At 44.4% G+C, this 18,871-nt stretch overlaps 1 protein-coding gene across 1 annotated transcript in view; it reads right to left on the reverse strand.

The window, feature by feature from the left end:
• Positions 1 to 697: 697 nt before the first annotated feature.
• Positions 698 to 18,871, reverse strand: part of LOC147306329 (uncharacterized) — a 32,592-nt gene continuing 14,418 nt past the window's right edge. The window contains exons 7-8 of the mRNA XM_086275978.1: positions 9,761 to 9,851; positions 698 to 9,594 (exon numbers count right to left, since the gene is read on the reverse strand). Coding sequence (XP_086132104.1) covers positions 9,481 to 9,594; positions 9,761 to 9,851 — 205 coding nt within the window. The 3' untranslated portion in view covers positions 698 to 9,480. The remainder of the gene's footprint in view (positions 9,595 to 9,760; positions 9,852 to 18,871) is intronic.

Consider the following 18,871-nt stretch of genomic DNA (forward strand, 5'->3'; position numbering starts at 1 on the left):
TGTAGAGTCTTTCCACAGGTAGATCGAGCGCAGGAGTATGGTGAGCTCTGTCTGGAGTAGTTTGGCCAAGTAGCCTGGCCTGTACAATCAGCTTTGCCCTTGTAGTGTACGGACAAATATAACCTAGTTGGTTATCCTGGGTAGCTAGTACCTTGTACACATTGTGCAGTGTGACTGTGGAATAGGTTATAGGGCAGTGCTTATATCCCAGAACGTCTGTCGGGCAGTGCCAGCTGAGTCCCAAAGGATGGGACGGACAGGGGTGATGAGATGAGCGTTATCTGAGCAAATCAGCACTAAAGGATGGACCTGGTTAAATCCCTCAACCTGGACTTTCTGTAGGTGAATATACTTCTTCTTTAACTGTTCAGCTGCACATGACTGAGTAGCTAGGCTCAACTGTTGGGCTGTGAAGGCATGTGCTACTTTGTACCTCGCTTTGGGCTTAGCCCTCGGTGACACCTGGAATGAGACAAAGCCTCCCTTCATCTGGATTACATCTCGACGGATAGTTCTCAGTGAGAGTGTTGCTTCCTCCTGTTCCAAACTTAGAGAGTTAACTGCTGCAGTCTTCTCTGAGCCGTCATCGAGTACGGCAAATGTGTCCAGAGATTTGCCGCCATGATGTAGTTGGATGAGTACTACCTTAAGCATAACACATCCTGAATGACTTGAATAGTCTAGTTCAGGTGTCGGCAACCTTTCTGATGATGAGTGCATCTAAACTTTCCTCAGAAGTCAGTGTGCCATATGATTGCATTAGCAATAAATTTAATAACGCTCTATATTAACAGTTACACACTATATAGAACCACTTTATAGGATTATATTTGTTCACAGATGTTGGCAGCTATCAGCGAATAGTTATCAGCTATTTGGAAACAAAAAATACTTTTTATCCATAACAGCAAATGAACTGAACAAGAGATAATGCAAATGCTATTTATGGTCTCCTCACAACAATCAAAATCAAAATTCAAAATCAAAATTTATTTATATAGCACATATTAAAACAACAGTGTTGACCATAGTGCTTCACAGTCAGTAAAAGCATGAGACAGTTAAAACAAACAATAAAAGAGGACAACAAACAATAGGTAACAACACAACAAGCTAGAACAGCCAACTAGTTAGAATCAAAAGCCAAAGTAAAAAAATAAGTTTTAAGACGTGATTTAAAAGACTGGATCGACTCGGCAGTACGAATATGAACAGGGAGGTTATTCCAGAGTCTGGGTGCCACGGATGCAAAGGCCCGGTCACCTCTCAACTTCATTTGAGTCCTAGGTTGTGCTAGGAGCCTGTGATTGGACGATCTAAGTGCTCTGTTGGGATTGTATGAATGGAGTAGTTCAGAAAGATAGCTGGGCGCTCAATTATTCAGAATATTAAAAGTGAACAACAGAATATTAAAATCTATACGATATTTAACAGGGAGCCAATGTAGTTTGGCTAAAATTGGAGTTATGCGTTCATGGATTCTCGTACCTGTTAAAAGACGCGCAGCTGCATTTTGAATTAACTGAAGCCGGTAAAGAGAGATGAACAATGAAAAATACTGTCAATAAGGCCTCTGCAATGTTCTGAAGACAGTTAAACTGTCAGGTAGTGACGTCCAGCAGGTGAACATGCAGCTCCATGAACACGCACAGCTGTGGATTCCAGCTGACCCTCTGGTTTTTGATGAGAACATTGCCGAGAATTGGCGTGTTTTTGAAAGGGAGTATGATATTTTCATCGCCGCTGCTCACTCTGACAAGCCGGTGAAGACAAGGGCTTACATTCTCCTGAATATTGCTGGACCAGACGCCATTGAACGAGAACGCTCGTTCGTTTATGCTCCTGCCATTCGCGCAGCTGGTGCAGATGGAGAGATACTCACTGCTGCTGAGTCCAGAGAGGATCCAGAGTGTTTGAAGGCAACATTTCGAGAAATCTGCAATCCTCAACACAACAGGACGATGGAAAGATATAGATTCCACACCAGAAATCAGAAGCCAGGTGAGACACTTGAATCATTCATCAGTGATTTAAAGATCAAGGCTAAATGCTGTCACTTTGGGGACCTCACTGACGAGATGCTCAGTGATCGTATCGTCTGTGGTGTCATTAGCGACACGTTGAGAAAGGCTCTGCTAAGAGACAGCGAGCTAACACTTGCTAAAGCTATCTCGGTGTGTCGAATACACGAAATGACTGAAAAAAACAGCAAGACACTAGCAACACAAGCTACCAGTGTCGACGCAGTAAAGCCCATTCTGAACAGCAAGCACAAGCCTAAGCCCCTTTCATTCCCACAGACTGTCACCAATTGCTCCAATTGTGGAGGCAGCCACGCGGCCAAGCGAGACAAGTGTCCAGCATTTGGACAACAGTGTCACAACTGTAAAAAACTGAATCACTACAAAAGTTGCTGCAAGTCTAAACCACGCAGCCATCACAGAGCCCCTAACAGACAGACTGCAAGGCGGCTTGTGAACGAATTAACAGTGAGTGAGCCACCACTTCAAGATGAAACGTTTTACGTGGATGGTGTAGAGCTTGACAGACAGATTGACTGCATCCACGCTAAAGCTAATAAAAAAGATGAGGGATTTGTCACAATACACATAAATGGCGTGCCCACAGAGATGAAAGTAGATACGGGAGCGAAATGCAACGTCATGTCACTCAAGACTTTCGAAACAGTGAATGGCGGAAGACAGACTGTTAAACAAGAGAATCCTGTGAGCCTTGTTGCCTATGGAGGCACGAGAATTCAGACCACTGGAACTGTTACACTCCCTTGTTGCTTAAAGAAGCAGTGTCACACGTTGCCTTTCTTTTTGGTGGATAGAGAAGTGCAACCGCTGCTAGGATTTCGAGCATGCATGGAAATGGGCATTGTGAAAATGAGCCCTGAGGTCCACCAGATCAGCACAGAAAGCTGCACAGATTTCAGCTCCCACATATTCACACAATACCATGACCTGTTCAGTGATGAACTGGGGGAACTTCCAGTCACATACTCAATGATACTAGACCCTGATGTACAGCCTGTGGTCCATCCAGCCCACCGCATCCCCGTCGCGATGCAAGAAAGAGTCAAAGCTGAACTTGAACGCATGCAACGCATCGGCGTTGTAACACCAGTCACCGAGCCTACTGACTGGGTGTCCTCAATGGTGGCAGCACACAAGAAAGACAAGCATGAGATCAAACTGTGCATAAATCCAAAAGACCTCAACACAGCACTGAAAAGACCCCATCACCCAATGCGCAGCGTTGAGGAAGTGGCAGCACAGATGTCAGGAGCGACAGTGTTCTCAGTGCTAGATGCAAAAAACTCCTTCTGGCAAATACGGCTCGACGAGAAATCCTCAATGCTGACCACATTCAGCACCCCATTTGGGCGATACAGGTTTCTGCGGATGCCCTTTGGTATCAACTCAGCCAGTGAGGTGTTCCAGCGCTCCATGGAACAGCTGTTTGCCGGTTACCCGTGCTCGGTCATTGTGGATGACATCATCATCGGAGGACACGGAGTGGCCGAGCATGATGCCAACCTGAAAAAAGTGCTGACACGTGCTCGAGAGATCAAACTCAGGCTAAACCCTGACAAGTGCAAATTTCGCCTAGATCAAGTGTCATATGTGGGCCACATCTTCACAAGGGACGGTCTAAAAGCAGACCCCTCCAAAACCACAGCAGTAGGAGCAATGCCAGTGCCCACGGATGTCACGTCGCTACAGCGCTTCCTCGGTATGGTTAATTACCTTGGGAAATACATACCGAACCTTAGTGAGATTGCCGCACCCCTAAGGAAACTAACCCACAAGGAGACTGCGTGGTGCTGGTTCCCACAGCACCAAGAGGCTTTCGACCACCTCAAATCATGCCTCTCCAGCCCGCCAGTATTGGCGTATTACAACGTCAAGGAGCCAGTCACACTGACATGTGATGCATCATGCTATGGGCTGGGTGCCGCGTGTTTGCAAAATGGCAGACCGGTGGCCTTCGCCTCGCGTGCTCTCACTGACACAGAGACGCGATATGCTCAAATAGAGAAGGAGCTCCTCGCCGTGGTGTTTGCCTGCACGAAGTTCAAAGATTATGTCTATGGCAAAGCAACAATCATTGAAACCGACCACCAGCCCCTGGTGACCATAATGAAAAAGCCAATCCATGCCGCCCCTGCCCGGCTCCAGAGGATGTTACTGCGACTACAGAGTTACGACATCAGTCTGGTCTACAAAAAGGGGAAATACATGTATATAGCCGACACCCTTTCAAGAGCCCCGCTCGCCCCGCTGTCACGCTGCCCGGTCGAACACACTGATTATGAAGTGATGACAGTGAGCTACATCTCCACTGCTCGCCTGGAGGAGCTAAGACAGCACACAGCACAAGATGATGTGCTACAAGCGCTCAGCACAGTCATTCAGCGAGGGTGGCCCAGCAGAGAGAGCCAAGTACAGCCCGCTCTGGCTCTGTTTTTTCCATATAGAGATGAGCTCAGCATGGAGGATGGGATCATCATGAAAAGCCACAAAACTGTCATTCCCCAGTCCCTGCACAAAGAGTACATCAACATCGTACACAAAGGCCATCCAGGTACCGAAGCAACCAAGCGCAGAGCTAGGAGTGTCATTTTTTGGCCAGCAATGTCAAAAGACATCGCAGAAGAGCTGCTCTCTTGCACTGTGTGTAACAGCACTAAGACACATCAGCAGAGAGAACCGCTACAACTGCACCCTGTTCCAGACCTCCCATGGTCAACGGTGGCTGCTGACATTTTTACCTGGCATGGAAAACAATACCAGGTCCTTGTAGATTCCTATTCAGGATGGATTGAGATTGACCTTCTCCGTGACTTGACCACAGCAGCGGTCATCTCCAAGCTAAAGAGACACTTTTCAGTTCATGGCACACCGCACACGCTCCTCACTGACAATGGCAGACAATACACTAGTCAACAGTTTGTTGATTTCACAAAACAGTGGGACTTCACCCATTCAACCAGCAGCCCAGAGTTTCCACAGTCAAACGGTCTTGCTGAGAGAGCGGTGCGCAGTGCAAAACAGCTCATGGAAAAATCTCACCGAGATGGAACCGATGTGTTTCTTGACCTCCTAAACCTTAGAAACATTCCCCGTGACACACAACTAGGCTCCCCTGCTGAACGCCTCATGTCTCGTCAGACACGCGCGGGCATTCCTGTGTGCAGCAAGCTGTTGGCACCCATTGCAAAAGACACAGGACAGATCCGTGACCGACTTCGCGACAAAAGACTCGGACTGAAGCGTCACTATGATAAGTCCAGTCGCACGCTACAGCCGTTGCAAGAAGGACAAGTGGTCCGCGTGCAGACAGAGAAAGGCTACGACAAGCTGGGAATTGTGGAAAGGAAGAGCAAGGAGCCACGATCCTACATCATTCAGGTCGATGGAAGAACCTACAGGAGGAATCGCCGCCACATCCTCCCAGTGGCAGAACCGCCTCCGCCACCACTCCATGACTATGACCCTGAGTGCCAGGACACTAACCATTCTACAATGGACAGTTCCACACTCACACCGCAATCACACACACGCTCAAACGAGGATTCACAAAACACATCCTCTCCTCAGCCCCAACCTGCTGTGCAGGTGTCCGGCCAGAACATTGTGAACCAGACACCATACACTACACGTGCAGGTCGCATCTGCAGACCCAACCCAAGATACACGTAAATGGAAAACACTAGGATGCCTTAGGTGTAATCAGTTTGTTGTCAGTATGTTGAAATATGATGCTTGCTATTTGCATTTTTCATAATTGCTGTTATGTTAAGGTGTGGGGTTACTCCGAGCAAAAAAACATTGTTACCGGTAAGTTAAAGTTGTGTTAAGAAGCACTGTTTAGAGACTTGTGAGTGAATTAGTTTTGTTAGGTGCTACCAGCTAAATGGGGAGGATGTAGATCATTGGTTAAATGATCACCAAGCAATATTTGTTTGTGCGGACCTGCCATAACTGTGGGGGACTAGTCCAACCGGAATAGTATGGTGGGGGGAGTTTTGTTCTTCCGGTGCGGTCTGTGTGTTTTGTCATGTGCTGGAGTACGCATTAAAAGTTTTACAGCGGACTAACATCGAGAGTGATTATTAGCTCGTCGCATCACACGAGAGTGCTACAGTAACTATTCGTTATAGTGATAAAATAGCGTGATATGTGATGCTAACTAGCGGCTTGCTAATTAGCGCAGCTTACCGCGTTATGTGCTGTGATGTCATGCTGTATGTTTAGCTCTGTGATTTTCAGTCAAAGCATGCTAATGCTAAATCGTTATGTGATAGCATTTGGTATTGTAGCTCAAGTGTTTTAATATGTTTAGAAGCCGAGGGACGCTCTGAAAGGAGAGAGAGGTTTCTGCCCGGATGGACCCTGCTATTTTCTCACCCCTGACTGTTTTCTCGCCCCTGACTGTCTTCACTACTGGTGAACTAACTGCTAACTGCCCGTTTCTGATTGCCCCACTAACAAACTCATTGGACTCGTGAGTACTAACTGGAACTAAAGTGCACGTATTTTGTTTATGGCTCAGTTTGAGTGAAGCGGCCATCAGTTTTAGGCCTCACCGCACCCGAACTTCGAATCAGGCCTGCAACAAGCACCGTGCTACAGGTGTAGTGTGGACAGGTTAAAGTGTGTGTGTGTGTGTGTGTGTGTGTGCCCACTGTTACAAATTTAGTTTAATTTGAGTAAGTGTGTAGTTTTAATCAAAGTTATAATCACAGGTTTAAATTCATCCATTTTAAAGGTGTGAGCTGTCGTAACTGAAATAACAGTTGGCACCTAAGAAAGAGGTATTCTGTGTGGATAATCTTTTATTTATAATTCATGTAGTCACATTTACAGCATTTTTGTTTATTTCAATCCAATTCATTTTATAAAAGTAACTGTTTATTCATTTCTTTTTTGTCTAAATAAATACCCAGTGAGGGATAAATTTGTATAAAATACAGTTGTGGTGGTCCTTATTAGTTAAATTAGAGGGTATCAGGTATCATTATTAGTAGCACTACGAACCCAGGCCCAGTCTCATTGTACTATATACTCTAGCTTTACCATAGCTACGTGGGACCTGGGTTACATATAATTTGAGGGTGAGTTGCGACTAAACCTAACCCTTCCCCTAACCATAACCTTAAGAAGTATTCCGGATGGGTGAGAGAAAAAGAAGTTAATTCAGCGTTGGTTTTGTGTGCATGCGCCGCGTCTGCGCAGAAACATTTTGTAGGATGTTTTTCCAGGTAGGATGGATTCCCAGAACAACGGCGGCCGCCTCGGGTCTCTCCTCCTTCTGCCTCCCCTTCCCTCATCCACCCGCTGGCCTCTGTGGAAGCTCCGGCATAGCCTCCACCAAACAACTGAGTTATTTTTACACATCTGCCAGCATCTGGCCAATCCACCACCTTTGACTGTTTATACCGTTACAAAAAAAAGAAAACGTTGGGTGAGTGTTGAGTAAGTGCATATGAGAGCATGAGGGTGGGAATGGATGTCTGTGTCTATATGTCAGGTTGGGTGTCAGGCACCACCTCTTTACCATTTGGTAAAGTAAATCCGTTGGGCATCTTTCTTCACCTTTAGACAATAATTCTGATGCAAAACAGCCAAACGGGACAGAAAAAAAAAAAAAGAGAAAGAAAAAAAAATTCTCGGCCCATAAAAACGAAAAATCACCATCGACCCACCGGGATGGCCAGTCCAGCTATGGCCGTGCCATCAGTAGTGATGTGCGGATCGATCCTGAAATATCGATTCCTCTGATACCAGCCATTTATGTTCTAGAATAGATTCTCACATTAAAATATCGATATGTTAGTAATTTAGGGTAAATTTGTAGTTTATCATTAACAGGAACACAGTGGAAAGAAACTATAACATTCGGATTGTCTACTTCCTCCACCTTTCATAGTCATGTGTGAAACACGGCTGTATAACTGTGTGGCAGCCTCTGGCGTGCGCACTCACAACAATGGCTGAGTGTAAACAGTCATGTGTGGATGCATTTTACATCCACAAACAGCCAACACGTGGTTTGCGATACATGTGGCAAGACAGTGAGGTGTTGTGGCAACACCACTAACCTGGTCAAACACCTCAGAGTAAATCATATCACAGAATATGACGAGCTTATGTTGAGACGAACTGAAGAGGAGGAGAGGGACAGGTGCTGCCAGGGCGAGACAGACGTCTCTCACAGAGTCCTTTAGTGCAGACAGGCAACGTGTTCAAATAGTGCACAACTTATTTTATTTCTATATGATGAACCCTGCATTATTAAGTGATAAGATCAAGTACAGTAATCTGATGTCCTGTAATCATTATGACGCTTTAATTTGAGATACAATAAATAAAATAAGTTTCTGTAAAAAGTATCGGATCAGTATCGTCGACCCTGAATTTTACCTGGTATCAGATCGGAAAGGAAGTCAGTGGTATCGCACATCACTAGCCATCACCCCCAATCTAGAGACTTAAAATAGGGGCATGCGCCACACCTGCTTTATTTAATATCTGAAGGTTTTTTAAATTCGATATCATTTGTATATAAAGAAATGCCAGAGGAACGTGTGTTGCAGCAGGGACACATGAAGAAGTGTCAGGACACTGGAGTTTGACTCCTTGCAGTGCATTTCTACATTCTGACTTCAACCCACCACTTGCACCATCAGTTTTCTGATGGTCGCACTTTCCATACATTGTTGTTTCTGAAAGACTCCAACCTCTGCAGGGATGTTTGGCCTCCTCCTTTGAATGCCACATTTAGAAATGACAAACCTTCTCATTTAAAGATTGGTGTGAACAGGCACATCCAAGAAAACATTACACATGACCAGACCTGACCTTTGTGATCATGTTACTCGTGGTATGTTCACACTGATTATTCTGTATCTCTGACCTGAGCAGGATACACTAACATTACACGATGCCCCACCTTACGACCAGTCAGACAGTTTTTCTGAAGCATCGTGTCGGCCTTGGTGTGTGGAAAGTTGTATTTATTGAGTTTTCTGCTGGGATAGTCAGGTAGTCTCATTGTGACTCAATATGAGGATTTACTAGAGAAAGCCTCATTTTGACACTTTCATCATGTTGCCACGCTCATCTGTCCATGTTTGTGATTGGTTACTTGTTGCCTTTATAGTAAAGGACACGTTTAGTCAACGCTGAATTAACTGACATATAATATTAACATTAATATTAACAGTATTTTGCAAGTGCAACTCAATTAACGAGACAAAGCCTGAGTTTCTTTGATATGCAGACCAGGGAAGGAAGAGTCCAGCTCTAACCAACCCAGATAATTTCAACCCCTCCTAACCAGTTTAAACCAGATCATGGGTTTCATTAACTGGGTTTGGATTTAACGAGCTCACTTCTGACCAGTTCAGAGTATCAATTAGCCAAGACGATTTCAACTGAGATCAGGGACAAACGGGTCCAGTCCAGATCAGATGACCCTGTACAGGTGGATCTGTCTGAGAGCGTCGGGGTCTGTGTCTCTGCCCAGGTAGACGTCGTAGTTGATAGGAAGCTCCTCCACCCAGTCAGGCTGCAACACCTCCTGTTTGACACAGACACAAACACATTGAAGAACAGACCAAGAACGGCTTGGCTCATGATGTTAGCAGTCACTTTATCCATGAGAGGAACAAACTTCATCTGTCACAACATGAGAAACACTTTTTACTGTCCACATGTAAGAACTGCTAACATCCGCCGAGCATCACCTGCAGGGGATTCAGACTCTCGTGCAGGCTGGGAACAGTGACCAGCAGAGATCCCTTCTTCCGGAAATTCTGCACGATGAACTTCCATGCCCTGAAAACAGAAAGTCATCATAGCTGTGTGCATCTGACAGAGCGTACAGAAGGGAAGCCAAAACCAAGGTTTTCTACATCAGGACATAATGAAACACATACGGTCTTTGACAGGTCTCCATGTAGCTGAAGTGTCTTAAGGTCCCACCTGAGTTTTCAGTCACCTTTGACTGGCACATGGATTCTTTTCATGAATTCTCAGTAGATTGAGAACAAGCTGGACTGTCAGACCAGGGAGCTCACATCCGACTCTAGAACAGAGGTCCCAGGTCTGCTCTGGCTGCACGACGAACCCAAATCATCACGTGTTCGTGCCAGTGTGCTGTGTTTAACTAATTGTACTGCTGTGGATTACAGACACACATCTCCACTTTGGTCTCACCTGTCCAGAGCACATTGTTCAAATGAAGTTTGCAAACCTAAGCCATGTCACCATGTTTTCTTAAAGAGAACACGCTTGCCTACCCTGCACATTCAGTCTTTTTCCACCTGCACATGAACTTTTCAGCATGCTTAATGGAGTCCTCTGGTGTCTGAGATAATCCTCAGATACTCCCTGTTAGTCTGGGAAGGGTTAACTATTGTTTCTCTACTGCTGACAGCTTTCATCCTTGGCAGCGAGTTAACACACACCTGAAAGTCACAGTCATGCAAACTGCCCGACCCGCTTGTATAGAGGCGCTCACACCTGCTCATCACCTGATACGGTGCGTTCACTAGCAGCACCGAGCTGCTTTCGCACTCTTGGTTCCTCTGGAAGCAGAAAGTTAGGTTGTATTCTGTTCATTATAAGACCTGCTAATGAGCTGAGGCTTCTTATTATGTGCTGATGAAACTGTACTTTCCTATTACCATCACTGTATCACTGTTTCTGTTGCTGCTTTATCTTGTATATACTTTGAGTGTATTTCTGTGTGCATTGTAGTGTAGTTATGTACATTTCTGTGTGTTTATGTACGCATCCTTGCACATTTTGTACATGTATTTCTATCAGGGTTCATACGCCTTTTTCAGGGTCAAATTCAAGCACTTTTTAAACACTTTCAAGGTCCCTTAAAACAAATCATCCTAGGTGAACTTCAACACCTTTGTTCCCCTTTTATTAAGACCACACAAAAATACTGCAAAAGGAAACGGTCGCATTCTATGCATAAACTCAAAATGCACATTTCACTCAAAAATTAAGATGTGAAAATGTGAACAAATCAACTTCTCCTGTTGAAAAACAAAGTCTTCTCATCAGATACTGATGCTTCTTTCCTGTACGACACAAAAATAGGAGACAGATGTTTGTTTGTGTTTAAGTTAATTCCCAATAAAACTAACTGTGAGATGTTTAACGACACTACATTATTGCTGAAGTCCTACATGATCACCTTTAAAGTGCTAATAACATCATGTCAGACAGGCCTGGAGAACAGCACTGACTGGGAGGCTTTGAACACATCACATATGTAGTTCAATTCAACATAGAAGACTTGAAGAATGCACAAGCATCTATTTAAAATCTATTTATTTATCATCTGTGATATTATTATGTACAAGTCCAATGTATTTTGTTCATCTGTCTTAAATAAATAGGCAGCCTTCCTGGGTTTTAATTGCACCTTAGAACACACATGCATCAACACTACAATGAGCGGGTGGAGGGAGGTTTGGAGTCTTCTCTCACCCCCGTTCTCTGCGGCCTGCTGGAGCGGGAGGGCTAGGAGGAGTTGGCCGTCCGACTGCGGTCTGGAGTGTGGGGCCTCCCTGCTGCTGCGGAGTCGGGGCGGTCTGCCTCTCCCCACCGCAGGGAAAAGGGTAACACCACCTGGGTCTGGGTGCAGTTCCCCCCTCCAGGGGCAAGGGTACCTAGACCCGGTTTGTAGAGTATGCTTGGGGAGTGTGATCGTGTGTACAGCGTCTCTTTATGTCTGTCTCCACGTTGGTTGAGTGTGGAGTAAGTGCATATGAGAGCATGAGGGTGGGAATGGATGTTTGTATCTGTGTGTGCCTGTATGTCTGTGTCTATATGTCAGGTTGGGTGTCAGGCGCCACCTCTCTGGGGACATCTCAGGGCCTCTAAGGTTTGGAGGCCTATCTCCCCCTACCACCACTTCCCCTGCCAGTGGCAGACGCCCTCAGACATCGGTGCGTTGGTGGTTCTTTGTGTCTGGGGGTGGGCGTCCAGGTACACACCGGCTCACTCCTTGGCGGCCGCTTATCGGGGCCTGGAGCCTGGGGCTCGCTCGGGCCACTTCGGAGGTGGGGTGCCCCCGGCCTCTGGGCCTGGGGCTCGGTCACTCAGGCACAGCTGGCTACCGGCGGAGCTCACGGGCGCGTCACTGCAACTCCCCCTGGCTTCTGCTCCGCGGCTGCTGAGTGAGCCCTCATCTGGGACTCTCCTCAGCTCTTTCTGGGACAGTGGCGTGGCTGCCCCTCTGTTGGTCTTCCTTGGTCTCTTGTGTTCTGGGGGCCTCTGGATGTCTGGAGTTTTGATCTCCTCCATACCTGCTTCATGCCCTGGAGGACGGGGCTGTGGCCCCCCCACACTCCCTAGCAGATCGTTACATGGAGAAACCTTTGGAATACAAGCATGCTGATCCACACAGGTATGCACACAGGTGTACACACGGGTGTTCACAGACGCAGACTACAGCTTTCTTGGCTGCTGCCTCAAAGCACATTGTGCGCTGTCTATCTTGCGTGCTGCACAATATCGTTTAATATTTAGTATCTACTGATATCTACTGCTAGCTAGTTTATTGTGACGGTGCTGTTTTTTTATTATGTTGCTCTTTGTTGTTTGCTGTCTCTTCTGTTTTTTTTTCTCCATACAGGTGACCCAGGTGTTTTGTTTGTTTTTCTTTCTTCCCCCCCTTCTCACCGTCTCTTCTCCCCTTTGGTTTTCTTTCTCTCCCTCTCTTTCTTTCATTCTTTCTCCCTGTCCTATCCCCCAGTCATGTCTGTCCCGTTTGTAGCAAAATAAAATAAATACATAATTATAATCAAGGTCAATCAAATGGACCAATATGGCAAGGCCATGATGATCCACTTGGTAAAATAAATCTGCTTGGCATCTTTCTTGGCCTTAAGACAACAATTCTGATGCTAAAGATCCAAACGGGACACAAAAAAAATAAATAAATAAATAAATAGGCAGCCTTAAAGTATGAAATATTCATGTACAAACACACATAAATGTGTGTACTGTCTGAGCGGCTGATTGTGCCCCACAGGCCTCAGTGTGAGCTTGAAGACATTTATAATGTGTAAGTAGTTTGATGTGTCGGTGCTGACCAGAAACACAGTTTGAATGAAACTTTGGTAGCACAGAAACAAGTGACTATTCTCTGTGACCATATGGATCAGTCATATTATCATATTACCATTATTTCACCCAAAGGCACCAAGTCAATACTCAAAGAAGCTGCAGCTGTACACACAAATATAAACAGTACTTGGTGACACCTTTGCTTTTAGCCTCTAACCCTCTGGGGTCCAGGGTGTAACTGGCTGTTTCTGACTACTGGATTTGTTCTCTATATTTCACCTTTGAAACTGTTTAACTTGCCAATCTGTTATTTTCTCATTTTGACAAACTGTATCAGCACCATTGATCTAAATTCAGACAAAATATAAAATACGAGTAGAAAGTGATCATTTTGACTGTAAAAACCATGTTTAACGAATCGTTGTCATAACTTGAAATGCAAATAGAAATTGTACATTGTTAAAAAATATGCACAAGTTTTGCAAACAACAAAGTTATTTGGTTCTATTTACCTAAAAATGCAGCCAAGGCTCAGACGTTTTTTATATAACCATTTAAATCTATTTACAGAACAATCAGCTGTTCTGCATCAAAGAAGAAGACACACAAATTATTTATGCAACTGCAAAAAATAATTTGTGTCACTCTGACACAGATGAGAACAGCACAGGGATAAACCTGCAGGTCTGACAGCAGCTGTGTCAGCGTTTACACTGCAGTCTGCCTTTGGTGGCTTTTTTGCAGCTGTGACGTTCACTGACACACAAAACAAAACAACGACTACACACTGACTGCACAAGACAACACACTAACTTGAGACTCCAAACACAGTAAACGTCACAAATCTCTCACCTATCAAAACTCGCTCTCTCTCGCTGGCGTCACTCCTAAAACTTCCCCCTCTTCCTAAACAACCAGATGCCACATGTTGCCGTATCGTTTTTTGATTCTCACAGTTTTTACGGTTTCTTAAACACCACTGTTTTATTCAGAAAAAATAAACAGCGTATAGAGATGTGGGCACGAGTGGCACCAAAATCTAAACATCAAGCGCCAGCATTTCCAGCACCTGTAATCATTAACTCTGCGGTTTTAATCCCTACTTGCATTTTATTTGCCCCAAAAACAGTCATGTACAAAACGACGGAGAACTCGGCAGGTCTGCACGAAGACAGACGTGACGAAGAGGCAAAAAAAGCACGAGACAGACCCACACGAGCATACAGAGTGGAGTAAGGACGTTAGCGTGCTGCCAAACTGTCATCACGCACATATTTATTATTTTATGGTCCTAAGTGAGAGCGCACACACTCACAACACGTTTAGTAACTTCAGATCCTGCAACAAGCCCAGCTCCAGTTTACTTTGGTGATTTGGACGATTCCATCTCACAGCTGTTGTTACAGGCCGACGCATCTATGTGTCGTTTCAGGTTGTAGTGTTACACAACATTTTCAGATCTAATAGAAATAAAAAGAGTGTTTCGTAATTCATTCAATTCATTGTCTTTATTTATTAATCCAGGCCATCCGTGGCTCTTTGTTACTTCGGAAACATGGCTCGAACAATTTCTCTTCAACGACGTAATCCGATAACAACGATCTCTTTACCCGTCGGCTTCCCGTGGCTGTCATGCGACCGGCTATTGCAGTTAATACAACAGCTTCTTGCCATTTTTTGGGTTTCTTTTTATTGCTGTGTGACTGTTTTCTTGTGAAAGCCTGCGTGCGCTAGTACCACTTGCCACGAGTTCCCAGAATCCTTTGCGGTTTTACCCCAGAAATGATGTCATATTTTCAATCTCTATATAATTTGAAGTCCGCACTTTCGACCCAGGTTGAAACTGAGACTTCTCTGGGTCAGAGGGTTCATCAGAAAGCCTTAAGTTAGCTAGTTATGTAACGGGCTAATGTTTAACGCTTTCACTTGACTAAAGTAACTCATATGACTGCTACTGCTAAGTAATGTTAGCTAAGTTCATATTCCATGCCATAACTACTGCGATATAGCGCTGCCGTACTGCATTTCTCCAGCGAGTTTGACAGCAAAATAATAATCAGGCAGCCCAGGAGGAGAAATCTTGCTTTTAAATTTTGCGACTCATTTTATTTCTCTCTGATAAGAAAACTATTCAATCAGATAGTTATTTGTGGTGAAGGAAACACACTTTCAAGCACTTCCTCTGAAATTCAAGCACTTTTCAAACCGTGAAAAGACAATATTAAAATTCAAGCATTTTCAAGGATTTCAAGCACCCTTACGAACCCTGTCTATAAAAGATAGTTATAGCTCCCGGTCGGCAACCCTGGGCATGTGCGCCACAGCTGGCACGCGAAAGGTTAACTGACTGCATGACCATGGCTGGACTGGCCATCGACCCACCGGGCATCGGTCCTAAGTGTGAGTTTTTCGTTTTTATAGGCCGATGATTTTTTTTTTTGTGTGTGTAACGGTATAAACAGTCAAAGGTGGTGGATTGGCCAGATGTGTAAAAATAACTCAGTTGTTTGGTGGTGGCTACGGCGGAGCTCCCGGAGGAGGAGAGCCCCGAGGTGGCCGCCGGTCCGAGTGTCAGGTGAACTGAACTTCAGGTAAGAAGTTATGACCTGCAGTCCATCTGGGTCAGATATAAAGTTTAGGTGGAGTTTATTTTCATTATGCTGACTTTTTCGTACTGCTACTAGCTAGCATGACAGAGTTTCTATACAGCTGGGTGGTGCTATGTTACTGATGTTGAACTTTATTTTGTTCATAAGGTTAGTTAGTAGAGCTTCCAACCGTCCTGTAAAAACAGAATCATCTCGTATTCAGAGAAAATATTACGCGTTTCTTATTGAGGTGAAAAGGAACAGTTTGTCCCGGACTTCAGCTACAATGAAAAAGACACAAAGCTGGAGTTATTCTGTGTCTTTGCTGCACAGCTGCCTCTTCTCCTCTCATTCTCTCCCCCTCCCTCTCCTGTTTCTACTTCAATCATGAAACTGATCAATGATCAGCTGATCGGCTTTTCTCTCTTGTTTGTTTATCGCTCACTTTGTGCCAGAAAGAGGAAACCAGCAGATGTCGCGCTAAACAACAGCAGCACGTTTAAGCTGATCAGCTGTTGTTAGAATTTATTTAATATTAATTTCTAGTATCAGCTGATGTTTGCTGGAGCCACAGCTGTAAAGCTGCTGGTCATGATGGTTTGGATATGTGGTGAGAGGGAAACATGAAGATGAAACCAGGAGATGTCCTTACTGAACCATCAGAGCTGTGATGGAGAAACAGGTTTACCTTTTAGGTGACATGAATGAGTTGAAGTTATGAACTGTTTCTGAGAGACAAATAACACCAGGATCCTTTTCTAAGTAGCTGACAGCTGGTAACTGTGCAGGGGCGGGTCTAGCAAAGTGTTGCCAGGGGGGCAGGTAGGGCATTAACAGGGAGAGGGGGGCACAAAGAAATACTTTTCTTTCTTATTCTCATTTAAAATGCTTTTAATAAATAATTATCTGACTCTTACAACCAAAGTTTTTATCTGATGTAACATGTATAGAAATCATACATATACCAACAAGCTTTTTAAATTTATTTATTTACAGAATTTCCCAGAGGAATCCACCCAAGGGATTAATAAAGTTTCATCTAATCTAATCTAAGACAGTGTACATCACTGTCACAACAGGGTTGTTTTCATTCAAAGGCTTTATGGCTTTAATACCTGGGGGGCCGGTCTCCAGTCAAAAGGCCGTTCTTTTTGTCCCAGTCCAGCCCTGGGCACGACACGCAGTGAGTTAATCTGAGAAGGTGCATTCAAAAATAAATGACCAGCGGTGCACATCGCAAATCAGCTCGCATAGACACATTAGTTGTGCTGCTTCTTAATGACGGTATCTTAGCTAACAACCCAACTACCAGATTCAGCTTGTAACTGGCTAAAAGTAACTTAGCCTACCAGTGAAAGGGACGTTGTTAGCTTTCCACATTCTGACACTTCAAAAGCTTCAGCAGCTGTCGGCTCAGCGGAAATACACAGATACATACATAGACTGGAGACAGAATTCACAATGCTGTTTCAGGACTTTCAGGTGTTTGGACCAGTGTTTTCTTTTCTGATCAAACCAGAAATCTTTAATGAGCAGCTGGATTTGTCTCACATTAACCTGCTGGACACAGAGGACATCGAAATGCAGCTGATTGAACTGAAAAGCTCGACTCTGTGGGGTCAAAGTTTGCAGAACTACGAAGCAGCTGGAATCCACAGCTGTGTGAGTTCATGGAGCTGCATGTTCACCTGCTGGACGTCACTACCTGACAGTTTAACTGTCTTCAGAACATTGCAGAGGCCTTATTGACAGTATTTATCATTGTTGTGAGGAGACCATAAATAGCATTTGCATTATCTCTTGTACAGTTCATTTGCTGTTATGGATAAAAAGTCTTTTGTTTCCAAATAGCTGAAAACTATTCGCTGACAGCTGCCAACATCTGCGAACAAATATAATCCTATAAAGTGGTTCTATATAGTGGGTAACTTTTAATATAGAGCGTTATTACATTTATTGCTAATGCAGTCATATGGCACACTGACCTCTGAGGAAATGTTAGATGCACTCGTCATCAGAAAGGTTGCCAACCCTGCTCTACACAAACATAAATAACTGAGTACTGATTGCTCCGATCAGACGTTACTATAGAAACAGATGATACAGATGTATAAAGAATAGAAACAGGATGACAGAGCAATGCAGCAAAAATCACTCAACTGAGAGGTGAAAGAAAAACTCCAGCTAATGCACTGATCCTGTTCATTTCTAATGTGCGGGCTGCAGAGGCTCTTTAACCTCCTGGGACCTGTGTCCACATATGTGGACGTCACATTTTGGGTTATTTAGACCAAAATACTCAATTTTGCTCTACAAGGGCCTGATGTCCACTTACGAGGGCATTATAGTGCGCCTGTTCTATCAACATTTTAAATAAATATCCTCATATGTGGCTCTGATTTTTCTTAAAAACAAAAATAAGGTAAAAACAAATCTGGTCATTCTTTGTTTTTACATTCATCAGGTCCCAATCAGCCCAAATATCAAAGAGAAATTCAAAATGCTGCTGTGGAAGAGCTCAGGAGGTTAAAGTGCATCCATTCAAACACTAAAGGTTACTTTAGGACTTGTAGTGTTTCACCTGATCACAATTACATTCATTGCTCTGAGTCAATCAGTATGCTTGGTGACAAACAGCCTGCAAGCACACCTGATGTTTGTTGTAACTTGTGCAATTCACTGTATTACTTTTGTAATACAGTGAATTGCAGTGACAGGTTTGTGCTGCTGTAACTGTAAGAGCTGGGCTGTGGTGTAAAGCTCCTTCATGACACTGAACACTGAGTTGAACAAACCTCTTTAACTAAATTATGGCACTTCTTCGTACAACGTGAAGCCAGGAATGTCTTAAACCTGCATTCTTTCTAATGGCCAGCAGGGGGAGACGACTGGCTGCAGAGACGCTGTGAGAAAAGGATCACTACTTTCATGTTTGAACACAAAATGCTGATCATTCGTTTCATTACAGGAGCAAACCAGTGGGACGAGTCTGAAATAGTCCATATGGAGGCTGTCCAGCCTGCGCCTTCACGTGAACAGTCACAGTAGGAGATATATGCCAGCGCTGTCCTGCTGTGCACATACGTCACAGGACTAAACCCTTATTTTAGGGCAAAGTCAGCACATTTTTTGCTGGATTCGACCGATGATTCTGTGCATACAGCTTTCTGTGCCTTC

The sequence above is a fragment of the Aulonocara sp. 'chitande type north' Nkhata Bay genome, linkage group LG19 (assembly GCF_057382095.1).
Source record: "Aulonocara sp. 'chitande type north' Nkhata Bay isolate Kocher_YH1m ecotype deep benthic linkage group LG19, A_spYH_male_GT1.1, whole genome shotgun sequence".
NCBI classification, from domain to species: Eukaryota; Metazoa; Chordata; class Actinopteri; order Cichliformes; family Cichlidae; genus Aulonocara; species Aulonocara sp. 'chitande type north' Nkhata Bay.